This window comes from Setaria italica, chromosome VII (assembly GCF_000263155.2).
Source record: "Setaria italica strain Yugu1 chromosome VII, Setaria_italica_v2.0, whole genome shotgun sequence".
NCBI lineage: Eukaryota > Viridiplantae > Streptophyta > Magnoliopsida > Poales > Poaceae > Setaria > Setaria italica.
In genome coordinates this window covers 30,140,930-30,155,314 of record NC_028456.1, presented here as the reverse complement: position 1 = coordinate 30,155,314, position 14,385 = coordinate 30,140,930, and the positions used below count along the sequence as shown (strand labels likewise).

The 14,385-nt window shown below is 51.5% G+C and overlaps 3 protein-coding genes across 3 annotated transcripts; 2 read left to right on the top strand and 1 right to left on the bottom strand.

The window, feature by feature from the left end:
• The first annotated feature begins 2,545 nt into the window (after positions 1-2,545).
• On the top strand, positions 2,546-6,776 carry LOC101759538 (LRR receptor-like serine/threonine-protein kinase FLS2). Its single transcript, XM_012847880.3, is given in 4 exon segments — positions 2,546-5,812; positions 5,815-5,849; positions 5,852-6,122; positions 6,227-6,776. Coding segments are annotated over 4 exon segments (3,660 nt in total). The 5' UTR covers positions 2,546-2,805; the 3' UTR covers positions 6,574-6,776.
• Positions 6,777-7,250: 474 nt separating this feature from the next.
• Positions 7,251-8,997, bottom strand: LOC101759130 (transcription factor PIF1). The gene is made up of 6 exons (XM_022828765.1): positions 8,857-8,997; positions 8,616-8,731; positions 8,459-8,524; positions 8,318-8,383; positions 7,880-8,140; positions 7,251-7,635 (listed from the first exon to the last, which is right to left on the bottom strand). The coding sequence occupies exons 2-6, from the start codon at positions 8,697-8,699 to the stop codon at positions 7,552-7,554; spliced, it is 561 nt and encodes a 186-aa protein (XP_022684500.1). The 5' UTR covers positions 8,700-8,731; positions 8,857-8,997; the 3' UTR covers positions 7,251-7,551.
• A 1,707-nt stretch (positions 8,998-10,704) lies between these two features.
• LOC101758453 (gamma-soluble NSF attachment protein) lies at positions 10,705-14,223 on the top strand. Its single transcript, XM_004976771.4, has 9 exons — positions 10,705-10,862; positions 11,574-11,641; positions 11,732-11,816; positions 11,894-12,052; positions 12,129-12,266; positions 12,808-12,886; positions 13,063-13,142; positions 13,287-13,416; positions 13,801-14,223. The coding sequence occupies exons 1-9, from the start codon at positions 10,813-10,815 to the stop codon at positions 13,900-13,902; spliced, it is 891 nt and encodes a 296-aa protein (XP_004976828.1). The 5' UTR covers positions 10,705-10,812; the 3' UTR covers positions 13,903-14,223.
• Positions 14,224-14,385: the final 162 nt, after the last annotated feature.

Here is a 14,385-nt window from a genome sequence, read left to right as displayed (position 1 = left end):
GCACCGCAAAACCGGTGGCCCCCTGCAGGCGGTGAGGGCAGGCAGCGTCCCAAACCAAACCCCATGCTTCCAACAGCCGGCGCACGTCGCCGCGGCCGCCAGTGGTTTCCCGTGCGCCTCCCACGGATCTCTTCTCCTTCACATACCGCCGGTACAGGTGCAGGCTGTGCGGCTGCAGGGCCACGATAGAAGCCGGACTCCCTGCTGTTGATTTTGGCCGTTCCCTCGGCGTCCGGCACGCGGCGTCGGCGTCACGGGCCGGCACCGGGATCGGTTGGCAATGCGGCGGCCCTGCGCGTTCTCCGCTTCTCACACCTCATCTCTAGCCTACCATTGATACGCCCACACCACGGGCACCTCAACTTGCGGCTGCGCGCAGGTCAAAGCGAGCGATTCCCCTTGTCCCCTGGCGCGCCGCGCCGTGGCGTCGCTGGAGACGAAATCCACGTAGGCACCGCGTGCGCGGGTCCTTGCTGCTGCCCTGTCCGTTTCCTAGCATGCACCAGCCCCGCGCTTCGAGCGAGGTTGAAGATACTCCGCTTCGTTTAGTATGAATATCTCTTCTACCCCGTGATTTGAGTGGGTTTTCAGCTCGTGCGTCTTCAGTACTCCCACTTCGTTAGTGTTTTGCTTCCACTACTAGCTGCGGCTCGCATTATCTGTCAGGCGCCGCTCGGCAGCTGCCATATGCTGAATCGAGGCCTTTGTTTATGTGAGAACTGAAAAAGGTGAAATCGATGGTGTGGAGAATCATTTCTCAATGCAACTTGACCTACACCAACCAAATTAAGCAATACCAGTATTCAGCAGAACTGCATTTCTACAGGGGTTTCCCCCCTAACAGATTCCACCATCCTTTTCATTTGAACTCGGTCGCTTGTAAGAAAAGAACTACCAAGTAGCACTAGCAATCTGTAATCTGCTGCTTTGATGACGAAGATACATGTGATCAGTCATCATTCATTGGTGGACGCGCGCCAGCTAACATTCCTTCCCTCGGCAAGCAAGTTGGTACTGCCCCACGGGCCCAGTTTGGCGATTGCCCTGGTTTCTAGCCAAGCTTCTGAATGGTCCAACAAGTGATACTGCATATCCATCGTGCCTATGGCTTGTGTCTACCCGGCGACCTAGATGGATGGGAAGACAGAGGGCCTGTTCGGCTGGACTTATAAGCCGGCTGAAAAGCTGAAACGGCTGATTTGTTGTGAGAGAAAAATATTGTTCGGTAGCTGATAATCCGGCTGATAAGCTGAAGCGAACAGGCTAAGACGTATTTTGCCTAGTCAGGCGGCATGCATGCCTACTATAACTCCCTCCGTACCAAATTGTAGATCGTTTTGAATTTTTTATGCGTAGTTTTTGCTATGCACTTAGATATAGTATATATGTGTATAGATAATAATATTTATAAACTAAAAAACCCAAAACGATATATAGTTTGGAACAGAGGAAGTATATACTGCGTTCCATGCTGTACACCCATAAAATTGTTTCTTAGGGAAAAGGAGGTCAAAATGAAACATACTTTGCAACAAAGCAAGGACAGCTAACAAGCCGCAATCAGAAACGTATTCGCTTGCAAGGAGGGGGCGTTTGATACCAGGGGCTAAACTTTAGCTCTGTCACATCGAATGTTCGGATACTAATTAGGAGGACTAAATATAAGCTAATTACAAAACTAATTGCAGAACCCTAGGCTAAATCGCGAGATGAATCTATTAAGCCTAATTAGTCCATCATTAGCAAATGGTTACTGTAGCACCACAATGTCAAATCATGGACTAATTAGGCTTAATAGATTCGTCTCGCGATTTAGCCTAGAGATTTTGTAATTAGTTTAGGTTTAATACTCCTAATTAGTATCCAAACATTCGATGTGACGGGGATTAAAATTTAATCCCCTCCTCCCAAACACCCCCTTAATCTGCAGAGACCTACCGAGACAATGTATCCTGTTTTCTGCCAGCAAACTATCCAGTTCCAATTCCTCCCTCCCGCTGATCCACGCAGATAGACACTGAAGAAATAACCTGAAACTTCACCGACACTGAAAAATGTCCGTAACTGACAGCGACGCCCATATGCTCATCTTTGCCTGATCTGGAGTCTGAACTCACACCCCCTCAAACACACAAAGATGAACAGAGAGAACTGAACTGAACTGAACTGCTGCAGCTCGCAACGAACAGATGAACTTTAGCAGTGTCACATCGGATGTTCGGATGCTAATTAGGAGGACTAAACAAGAGCTAATTATAAAACTAATTGCAGAACCCCTATGCTATTTCGCAAGACGAATCTATTAAGCCTAATTAATCCATCATTAGCAAATGGTTACTGTAGCACTACATTGTCAAATTATGGACTAATTAGGCTTAATAGATTCGTCTCGCGAATTAGACTCCATCTGTGCAATTAGTTTTGTAATTAGCCTATGTTTAATACTCCTAATTAGCATCCAAACATCCGATGTGACATGTGTTAAACTTTAGCACGGGGTATAAACACCCCCGAAGTCCATAGAGAAAGCGGCGCGCAGCACGCCGGAACGTTTGGCAGGAAATTTTCGGTGCTTTTCCGGTAGCCATTGCCGTCCAGGCCACGACCTCGCATGTCGGCACGGCAACCGTATCCGAATTTCCGATACAGGCATGTCTGTAGCGCCTCGTCCCGTCGTCCGTACCGCATGGTCCCGCCTCGTCCTCCAGTCCCCTCGCATAATTCCCGCCACACCCCGAGTCAACCCATCCTCTTCCGTTGCGAGTTGACGCCGCTCGGCAGCGCATTGACTTCACTTCACTGCCGATGCGGGTGTTCCAGACTAGAGCCTGTGTCTTTATAAGATCCTCAGAGTTCATACTCGATCACACACATGTGGGCGCTGAACCGAGTGGAATTGCATATGCCATGTCGTCCTGCAAGGACACTTGCTTCACTACCTTGCCACTTGTTCTTGCAGGGTTATTAGTTGTGGCACTGTTCGTGGCGGCGCCGGCGGCGGCCGCGGTTCCTGACGCGTCGGTGTCCGTGCATCTGGAGGCGTTGCTGGAATTCAAGAAGGGCGTTGCCGCCGACCCGCTCGGCACGCTGTCCAACTGGACCGTGCGGGCAGGCGGTGCCGGTGGCGCCTTCCCGGCGCACTGCAACTGGACCGGCGTGGCCTGCGACGGCGCCGGCCACGTCACGTCCATCCAGCTCCTGGAGACCGGGCTCCGGGGCACGCTCACGCCGTTCCTCGGCAACATCTCGACGCTGCAGGTCCTCGACCTGACATCGAACCGCTTCAGCGGCGCCGTGCCGCCGCAGCTCGGCCGCCTCGGCGAGCTCGAGCAGCTCGTGCTGTACGACAACAACTTCACCGGCGGCATCCCGCCGGAGCTCGGCGACCTGAGGAGCCTGCAGCTACTGGACCTCGGCAACAACACGCTCCACGGCGGCATCCCCGGCCGCCTCTGCAACTGCTCGGCGATGTGGGCGTTCGGCGCGGTGAACAACAACCTCACCGGCGCGCTTCCTGACTGCATTGGCGATTTGTCCAACCTCAGGTTTCTGGTGCTCTTCAACAACGGTCTCGACGGCGACCTGCCGCCATCCTTCGCGAAGCTCACGCAGATGGAGACGCTGGACCTCAGCGGCAACCAGTTCTCCGGCTCGATTGGCGTGCTCGGCAACTTCACGAACCTCAAGACTCTCCAGACGTTTGACAACCGCTTCTCCGGCGCCATCCCGCCGGAGCTCGGCCGGTGCAAGAACCTAACTCTCCTCAACATGTACAGCAACCGGTTCATAGGCGCCATCCCGAGCGAGCTCGGGGAGCTCACGAACCTCGAGGCGCTGCGCTTGTACGACAACGCGCTGTCGTCGGAGATCCCGCGCTCACTCGGGCGGTGCGCGTCGCTACTGTCGCTCCAGCTGTCGATGAACCAGCTCACCGGCTCCATCCCGACCGAGCTCGGCGAGCTACGGTCGCTTCGGGATCTGAGGCTCCACATCAACAGGCTCACCGGAAGAGTGCCGGCGTCGCTGACGAATCTCGCCAACCTGACATACCTGAGCTTCAGTTACAATTCCCTGTCCGGCCCTCTTCCGGAGAACATTGGGCTACTCCGGAATCTTCAGAACCTAATCATTCAGAACAACTCGCTGTCTGGCCCAGTTCCGGCGAGCATAGCGAACTGCACGTTGCTGTCCAACGCGAGCATGAGTTCCAACGAGTTCTCGGGACCCTTGCCTACGGGGCTTGGCAAGTTACAAAGCCTCATGTTCTTGTCGTTGGGCGACAACAAGCTCTCCGGCGACATACCGGAGGACCTTTTCGACTGCGGCAACCTCCGGAAGCTAAACCTGGCCGGGAACAGCTTCACCGGCGGCCTGAGCCCTCGCGTCGGCAGGCTTAGCGAGCTCGGGTTGCTGCAGCTGCAAAGGAACGCCCTGTCTGGGGCGATACTGGAGGAGATCGGCAACCTGACGAAGCTCATCGGCCTGGAGCTCGGGGAGAACCGCTTCGCCGGGCGCGTCCCGGCGAGCATCTCCAACTTGTCGTCACTCCAGCAGCTCGATCTGCAGCAGAACCTCCTCAGCGGCGCGTTGCCCGGCGGGATCTTCGAGCTGCGGAGCCTCACCATCCTCAGCGCCGCGTCGAACAGGTTCGCCGGCCCGATCCCCGACGCCGTCTCCAACCTCCGGTCTCTATCGTACCTTGACCTGTCGAACAACGCGCTCAACGGCACGGTCCCCGCCGCGCTGGGCCGCCTCGACCAGCTCCTCACGCTGGACCTCTCCCACAACCGCCTCACCGGCGGCATCCCCGGCGCCGTGATCGGGAAAATGAGCTCCCTGCAGATGTACCTCGACCTGTCGAGCAACATGTTCATGGGCCCGATACCACCGGAGATCGGCGGCCTCACGATGGTCCAGGCCATCGACCTGTCCAACAACCGGCTGTCCGGCGGTGTCCCGGCGACGCTCGCCGGATGCAAGAACCTCTACTCGCTCGACCTCTCCGCCAACAACCTCACCGGCGCACTCCCGGCAGGCCTCTTCCCGCAGCTCGACGTCCTCACAAGCCTGAACATCTCCGGCAACGACATCGACGGGGAGATCCCTTCCAACATCGGCGCGCTGAAGCACATACAGACGCTGGACGTGTCTAGGAACGCGTTCACCGGGGCCATACCAGCGGCACTGGCGAACCTGACGAGCCTGAGGTCTCTGAACCTCTCGTCGAACCAGCTCGAGGGGCCCGTGCCGGACGCCGGCGTGTTCCGGAACCTGAGCATGTCGAGCCTGCAGGGAAATCCCGGGCTCTGCGGCTGGAAGCTTCTCGCTCCATGCCACCACGCCGGAAAGCAGGGGTTCTCAAGGACAGGGCTCGTGATCCTAGTCGTGCTGCTGGTGCTCGCCGTGCTGTTGCTGTCGCTGATCGTGGTGATTCTTCTCCTTGGCTACCGGAGGTACAAGAAGAAGAAGGTAGCCTCGAACGGTGCCGCCAGTTTCTCGGAGAACTTCGTGGTGCCGGAGCTGAGGAAGTTCACCTACGGCGAGCTGGAGGTGGCCACCGGCTCGTTCGACGAAGGCAACGTCATCGGGAGCAGCAACCTGAGCACGGTCTACAAGGGCATCCTCGCCGAGCCCGACGGCAAGGTGGTCGCCGTGAAGCGGCTCAACCTGGCGCAGTTCCCGGCCAAGTCCGACAGGTCCTTCCTCACGGAGCTCACGACGCTGAGCCGGCTGCGGCACAAGAACCTGGCACGCGTGGTCGGGTACGCGTGCGAGCCTGGCTGGATCAGGGCGCTCGTGCTCGAGTACATGGACACGGCGACCTCGACGGCGCGATCCACGGCCCGCCGCGCCGGACGCGCGGCGGTGGACGATCCCTGAGCAGCTGCGAGCGTGCGTCTCGATGGCGCACGGGCTCGCGTACCTGCACATCGGGTACGACTTCCCCATCGTGCACTGCGACGTCAAGCCGTCGAACGTCCTGCTCGATGGCGACTGGGAGGCGCGTGTCAGCGACTTTGGCACGGCGAGGATGCTGGGCGTCCATCTGGCGGCCGGTGCCGCCGCGGCGCAGTCGGCGACGTCGTCGGCGTTCCGGGGCACCGTCGGGTACATGGCACCAGGTAATCCTATCTACATGGCGTTCTAGCACCATTTCAGCTCGCTATCTCTGAAAAGTTCTGTGACACGTCTGCTAAAAATGTTTTCTCTGTATACTGTAACGCAGAGTTCGCGTACATGAGGACGGTCTCGCCAAAGGCAGACGTGTTCAGCTTCGGCGTCCTGATGATGGAGCTCTTCACCAAGCGGAGGCCGACCGGGACGATCGAGGAGGACGGCGTGCCGCTGACGCTGCAGCAGTACGTGGAGAACGCGCTCTCGAGGGGCCTCGACGGCGTGCTCGACGTCCTGGACCCCGACATGAAGGTGGCCACCGAGGGCGACCTGTCCACGGCAGCGGACGTGCTGAGCCTTGCCCTGTCGTGCGCCGCGTTCGAGCCGGCGGACCGGCCTGACATGGACGGCGTGCTTTCAACCTTGCTAAAGATGAGCAAGGTCTGCGGAGAAGACTAGATGCCAGTGTCAAAACGCGAATTGAAATGTGTGTAGCATCATCATACGATTTAGAAAAGGGCAAACTCTGCTGATCAGGTCTAGTGTCACATGAGTACATGACCATCAAAGTGTCATGTATTTGGGCTGTTCATGTGTGCAATTGTAATGTTGATTTGTTCAGGATCAGTAAAACCTTTTTGGATCTAGATTCTAGGCTACTACTTGGGCTGGTTTTTGGCCATTTGCCCTTGGAAAGGTTCATTGAAATCAGTCATGCCCATGCTGCCTGACGGTATGGGCCTGAAGTGGTACCACAAGTTCTGCTTTTGACTCTTAACTTTCAGTGCAGCAACATACCTGCATACGCAGAAGAATGGAAGCTGAAAGATTCGGTCAAGTTGTGGGGGAAAGGATATATTATTCATCTCCCTGGATTGGATGCAAACAAAAGCGTCCATCACATCAAACATGATAATGCGAAAACCAGGACTCAGGAGTAGATGTGTCTCTTGAATTGCCGGCAACAGCTCATTGGTGGGCAGAAGAATGTCCCTGAACACACACTCTCTCTGAAGAGTGCATGGAGAGAAGAATGCCAGTTTGGCCATTGCACCGTATATGAGTGTAAAACCTTGTGATTGCATGCTGAAACTGCAATTATGCTGATGCACTGGATTTAAACTAGCCATGTTCCTCTGACTGTCAGAAAACATTGACAGTAGTAGATTGTTGCATAGATAAACACAGACACCACAAAAAAGGTTCTATCAGGCTTTGCATGAAGCACAACATGAAGGGGATTCAAGGGTGAGATTCAGAAAGCAAAATGGGCAACATCACAGTCACAGCTTTTATTAAAAACACGACTAGCTAGTTAACTACTACACATTCAGGAACTCCTCCGAGGAGAACAACGCTGCACGTCCCAGACTGAAAGCTCTCTTCAGAGTAAAAGGCAGCATGAGTCTGGAGTCAAATTTGTCATCAGGGAGCACATCATTCCATGAAGTTGTACGAGGAACTCCTCTCAGGAATCCAGCCACCGTTGTGACTCGTGCTAGCAAGGCCACCCCTCTGTTCCTGAACCAGGGACGATCCTCTCATGAGACATGATGAGTAGCTAGTACTGTTCATGTAAAGTTCTGACAGTTTTAGCACCTGAACTATCCCTGATCAAGCAGCATAAAACTACTACTTTTTCCAAAGGCAAAAAACCTATAAAGGCATGGAATAATCTAGGAAACACCCACAAACTCGCAACACGATAAACCAGATAAAAAAAGCTAAAATTAACAGTGGCATACATGAAGCTTGAACCTCTTACCGGGGTATAGAGTTGTAATTTTGGTGGCCTGAGGAAGTTCTGAGGCGGCTCAGAAGGGTGCAAGTTCTGCATCTGGCTCAAGAAGTCTGACTCGACGTTAGATTGTCGCTGTGGGTTGGCTTGAGTTAACTGAAATGGCCGTGGCTGCTGGCCGGAAGGGCGCAATGGTGGCATATGGGCAGGATCAGCCGTGATGTAGTGCATGTATTGCTGCAGCTCAGGAGGAACCACCGGTGCCATTCCCTTCCCCATGACCAGCATCTGTGTTCAAATATAACAGTGAACTTGCATTGCACAGTTTATATGTTCAGATTAGGGCTATCTGAAGCAGATCTGCATGCTAACTAAATAAAACAGCAAAGGATGCATAAGAGGAAAATAAGAACGATGATGTCCACTGTAATCAACTTGTGCATATGATATGATGCCATTCAGTACCTGAAGTTGTAGCTGAAGTGATTTAAGGTAGTCGATCGCTTCATCTAGCATGGACACTTTGTCGGTCTGAACAAGTTATTCTGAGATCAGACCGAAAACATTCAGAAGAGAAATGGTGAGATCAGACGCAACCCATATTACCTTGGTGCAATTTGGAAGGAGCTCCTGTAGTGCCTTCAGCTTCTCATTGATCCTATCCCTTCTCCTCTACAAACGTTTCAGACAAAGAATATCAGGAACACCAAATGCTGATAAACTGGTCATGATGGATCGATGTATATACATGCTAGCAACATACCCTTTCTGAAAAATTGTGGAACTCAGCAGATCTGCTTCTGCGGGTAGGGGGAGTAGACCTCCTTGGAACACCGCCATCTTCCATGTGAGCTCTTGACGAACCTGTTCACCGGATTCCTAACAGCAAGACACACAATGCGTCTAAGAAACAAGAATCTGATTCTGAACAAGAACGACCCATTAGAAGCGCAACTAAACGCAGCGGCTGAGAGAGAGCCATGTTTATTCCTTGCAGTGCGTACCGTACGTGTGTTATGGTGCCTGTCTTCTACTTGGCTCCCTCCATGGCCGCCACCGCCTCTTATGAACCGATCGCTGCTTGCGTGCCTGACTGGTCCAGCCCTAGGCTTAGGGTAGTACTAGCCTATAGAAATGGGGGAGCATGAGAGCTTTCTGGATGACCCTGATGGCCTGGTCTGTGCTGTTCGACCCACCAACCCTTTGGCCCTGGATAGTATATATGCCATCTGATTTCCACAAGCTTTTGCGTCATGGCAGGGCTGGGCGACTGTACCTAGCTATATCCTTATCTTTCACCGGCCGTGGAGTTTCTTGCTTGGACTGTCATCCACTGACCACACCATGTACTATCTGGGGTCTCTGACGGAAGCGTGCATGTTTACAGGTTTTATGCAGCGCCCATCTGGCCAATCGTCTCACCTACCTTACCAGGGAATGGCTCAAACTTTACGTGCAAAAAAGGAGGCTAACCCCTCAACCTTAAGACTGAACATGTTGCTTCTGCAAAGTACCAAGGCGTGTAGTTGTTTGTTCACTAGCTATCAGTAGCTTTCTGCACAGGGGCCATGAAAGTGAACTGCATTGAAATCAGGTTCAGAGTAAATCAGTATGCACGTAAGCTTGCGACAATGCAAAGGAGTGAGCGAGTGAGGAAGCCACCTAGGCAAGGCAAGGCACCTAACGCGACCAACGGCCCATGCACGCACTGTTGGTGAAAAGACCCCCGGAACCATAAGCAGCAGTCGAGGATGGCGAAGCAAGGCGCGACCAAAGAAGCCAATCTCCCCTCCGATCCGATCTGTTTTTTCTCTCCGCTCTCCCCCCGCAAAACACGCGACGCGATGCGCGCGAAAGCATGGAGGGGAAAAATATACGCACCAGATGTGTCATGGAAGGAGGGGGGGAAGGGACCGTCCACAACGCGCCCATGCACGCAGCGCACGCCGACGCCCGGCCGGCGGCATGGCGAGGGCCGGACACGGCAGGCGCAGGAAGGCAACAAAGGAGGCAGTCACCGCCATGTCGCTGCTTTCGTAACCCAACGCCAGAGGAGATGCAAGCAGCTAGGCAGCGATAAATAACATAGGGCCTATAGCTTAGGTAACTAGCTAGGGCGCCAAGGTCTCGTGCAAAGGCCGCCCGGTGCGGTCAGAAGCCCATCGGAATTCAGAGCGCATGATCTGATCGCGCATGTGTGCGTGCCGGGCCGGTGCCTGCGTGCCAGGTTCGGTGACCACCACCGGCGGCTCGGAGTCACTGGCTCCATCCACCAACTGTCCTCGTCCGGCCGTCAGATCCGTGCGCTGGGAATCCGCGTGCAGCTGCACGCATGGTCAGGCAGCCGGCGCACGGGCGGGGCGGGGCGGCGGGGCTTGATGCAGAAGCAGAACTCGTGCGCGGTGCAGCCTGCTCGCCGCAGCCGGTCTGCGGCCGCGGCGTGGGCGCCTGGGGAGGGGACGCACGCGCGTGGACGGACCTCGCCGCACGAGAGCGATCTGCTTCGCCGTGCGCCCGTGCCAATGTGCGGTCGCTTCGGCGACGCGCGCGTGCGGCGGCCGCCGGCAGGGCCCGTGCTCTGCTCTGGTGCCGGCGCGCGCGCGTGGCGTTTGGTTCAAGCGGTCAGGGCCCACACGCTCGGTTCAGTGCCTTTAGCCCAGTGAGCTATGGGCTTTGGATGTTGTTGTTGATGTGGATTTAGGAGGCCTTTTGGGCGGCGGGGCTGTGGGTACTTTTACTGGGCCGGTTCTCCCCAAGGGCCCAACCATCCGACCGCGCGATGTGATGTGGGATTGGATCGACATACTGCGCGAATCTCAACGAGGTGCCAGATCCCTCGTCCTCATCCAGCGAACGGCAGCTGTCCCACCCGAGCTCAACTGCTCGAACCAGCAACCAACAAGGCGTGGGAATCTGGGCAGCGCAGCGGCGAAGAAGACGAGGCGGCGGCGGTCCCGACCATGGCGAGCTCTTCCGACCCCGACAGGCTCATGACCAAAGCCGACAAGCTGTGAGCCCTACGCTTCTCCTGTTCCACCTGCTGTTTTCCTTTTCAGTTCTCCTGCGCCTTTTGATCCGCGAGCAACCTGATTGCTGTTTCGGGTGTAGTGGGGATTTCATTTCGTTTTCGGTCGAGTAATCAGAGCTGTTTGGGTCCTGCGCGCGTCGAATTTGAACCCACCGGTCTGTAATTCTCTACTGATCATGCCAATTTCTCGTGTGGAGGTATGTTGAGCGATCCGGAACTACCTGGATCTAGTCCTGCTGTTACACGGAGTTTCACCTCTTCATGCCAAGTCATGCCGCTGGTTTCCGGTCGATCAGGTGATCAGATCTCCAAGTGGTTGGCAGAGATAAGCTTCAGGCAGGGCTTTGCCGACTTGCCTGAATGGCAATTTTGTATCGATCCATATAGTGGGGAAATCTGACACTGTAGTCGGCGGTTGGCAGAGATAAGCTTCCAAGTGGTTGGCAGAGATAAGCTTCAATAAGTTCAGAGTTTTATCTTATTTCCGTGTACATGACAATAAATCGCTGTAGTCAGATTTTTGCCATTGAAAAATTATTTCTTTGAGTTTGTGATTGTGCTACATTTTCCTGCTTTTACTTCAATTACTATGTCAATGTGCCACCTAAAAAATTCCTGTTTCATCAACTTACAATGGAGTCTGTATAAAGCATGTTCCCTCATTTTTTTCTTGAATATACTCTTTTTTTGCAGAACAAAATTGAGTTTTACAAGGTGGAATGCTGATTGGAAAAGCGCTACTTCCTTGTATGAGCAAGCTGGTCGGTGACTTTGTTTTCCATCCTTCTTGTTTTCTTGCTATCGTTTTGTTCATTGTGGAGCACACAAGTGAAATTCATTTCTTTTTAAAGCCATCGCGTATAGATTCAGAAAGGACAATGAGAAAGCAAAAGATGCATTTGAGAAGGCCTCGAAAGGACAAGAAATGATCTCCTCGTATCCTTTGGAAATTTCTCTGCTGTTTAATGTTTTCTTACTTCCATTCACATCACTATCCTTAACTAATTTCATAGACCATGGGATGCCGCTAAGCATATGGAATCTGCTGCTGCTTTAGCAAAGGAGCTAGGACGCTGGAATGAAGTATCTGATTTCTATCGCAGAGCTTCAGAATTATACCGTGAATGTGGAAGGCCACAACCTGCCTCTGATGCTCTAGCAAAGGGTGCCAGGTAAGTTTGAATAACACGTCTTATCACTGTGAACAATGTGGAAGCTTATGTTCTAAACATAATATTATGAAATCAGTGCCTTGGAGGAGAAATCTCCAGAAGAAGCTATTAAAATGTATGATGAGGCTTGCTCAGTTCTAGAAGAAGATGGGAAGGAACAGATGGCCTTTGACTTGTATCGTGCTGCTGCAGCTTTGTACATTAAGATGGAGAAGTAAGACAACCTTAATGCCTACAACAACTTGGGTTTCATCTCCATTAGAATGGCTAGGTTTAACGTTGGCTCGCCAAGCCTATCACAACCCTCCTCCTTTACCAGGGCTTGGGGCCTGCTATGTTGAGACAACATAGGCGGAGTTAAGACAACCTTAATGCCTGCTTATTTAAATTTCACACTGTAGCCTCTCCTTCACATCTATATGGTATCTCATTCATATTTCTCCTTGGAACCTTTTGATCTTCCTTGTTCTTACATGTGAAGCAAATGAACTTTTTATATATTGAAAGACAGAACAGAAGATGTTTTGAAATTACATTAAGGGAATGACACCTTCTGGAATTTTATTCTAAAGCTAACACCTAGAAACTTTAGTAAACTAGGATTTGATCTTTATTTCCCACCTAATGATGGATATAATAGGGGCTTGCACACTTTCCCAATCCCACTCAGTAAATATAACTGATAGATTTGCATGAGGATAATTTTAGCATTGCACTTAACTTTACAATTATCCCCATTTTTGGCTATCTGACAGGTATTCAGATGCTGCTGCTTTCTTTTTAAGACTTGGTTCAGCTGCTGATAAGTGCAATGCCATCAACAGCCAATGCAAGGTAATATTCTTTTTTTATTTAACTAAAATGTGCTTACTTAATTATTCGGAGACTACATGCTTATTACAGTACTGAGAATATTAGATATTAGGACATGATATGTGTATCATGCAACTTTGTCTGTGATGTCTAGAACATAAATCATGTCTGATTAAAAAGTTGTTTCTTGTATACAGGCTTATCTGAGTGCGATCATCATCTATCTTTATGCACATGATTTTCAGCAAGCTCAGAAATGCTACAATGACTGCTCAGAGTAAGTTGTACATTGGTGGTAGCTACTATCACTGATGAAAAAATTGTAAATAGTATTTGTGCCATCGGTTATGTTTGGTTTTCCATTAAATCTTTAATGGCAAAGGATTTCATTTCATTTTTTTCCTTTTCTGCCACATTGCAGGGTTCAAGCCTTCCTCAACAGCGACCAGAATCGATGTGCGATGAAACTATTATCTGCTTATGAGGAAGGTGATGCTGAAGAAATCAAACGTCTTGCTCAATCAAGTGCCTTCAATCACCTTGACCATGTGGTAATTCTTTTCATCTTCTCTATAAAAGCCAGGCCATGCATCCCTTAATTGTACTGGCAATGCTATACTGTTTAAATGGTTATATCAAAGTTGGTCTCTTCTGTTGCATGTCTGTAAAATGGTGAACAAGGTGCCAACGAATTTGTTGGTAGAACCCGTTATTTCTTATATCCGTGTACATAACAAGCCTTGAATCCATTGATATCATGGAGAAAACGACTACCTGTATTCTGTTACGCGCTTGTCTTACCACATGATCATCTATTGTTTCATAGTCTAAGAGTCTTAACAGTTTGCATTCTATCTTCGTTGATTGTTTACTTGATTAGTACTTGTCTTTGCTTGGGATTCATGGCAACATTTGGTTGTGTACATCAATTGCAGGTAATTAGGCTTGCACGGAAACTACCTACAGGTGATCTGCAGGCCATCAAGAAAGCAGCTGATGATGGCGAGGATTCCTTGGACGAGGACGACCTAACTTAAAACTAACTTCCAAGGTCAAGATGCAGAGAGCAAACGGGTGATGGGGACACTTAGTGTGCCATAGATGAGCAGGAACAGTTGTAAAAAGTAATGTGAATTACAGACTAAAAACTTGTGGGGGGGCATCTGTACCATGAAATTTTTCAAGCTCGATTCTGCTATGTCTGTATTGGTTGTTTGGTGGTATTGAGACTTTATTTGGTATGTTTATGTTGCCTGTGCTGTATGGTTTTTGCAAATCCAGTATGATGCACGTTCTGTGCAAGCACAAACGGAATCCAGAACTCTGTATGATTTGTACAAGTCCAGCATGTCAATTTGCCAGTGACGTTGCATGTTGCGGTTATACCAGTTCGCAAGGGCTTTGTGATATCGCCATCCTACAGGATTATTTGGAGCTCGAACTGTTCGTTTGTGCATGGTTATTAGGGGGGCGTTTGGTTCCCTTTGCTTATTTTTAAGCAAGTGTCACATCAATGTTTA

Excerpts from the sequence above, each read along its gene's own strand:
- LOC101759130 (XM_022828765.1), bottom strand. The coding sequence starts at position 8,699 with ATGGAAGATGGCGGTGTTCCAAGGAGGTCTACTCCCCCTACCCGCAGA. Across the intron at positions 8,525-8,615 it reads TCCACAATTTTTCAGAAAGG|AGGAGAAGGGATAGGATCAA; the intron begins GTATGTTGCTAG and ends AAACGTTTGTAG. Across the intron at positions 7,636-7,879 it reads AATTACAACTCTATACCCCG|GAACAGAGGGGTGGCCTTGC; the intron begins GTAAGAGGTTCA and ends TCCCTGGTTCAG.
- LOC101758453 (XM_004976771.4), top strand. The coding sequence starts at position 10,813 with ATGGCGAGCTCTTCCGACCCCGACAGGCTCATGACCAAAGCCGACAAG. Across the intron at positions 11,642-11,731 it reads TTCCTTGTATGAGCAAGCTG|CCATCGCGTATAGATTCAGA; the intron begins GTCGGTGACTTT and ends TTCTTTTTAAAG. Across the intron at positions 12,887-13,062 it reads CCATCAACAGCCAATGCAAG|GCTTATCTGAGTGCGATCAT; the intron begins GTAATATTCTTT and ends TCTTGTATACAG.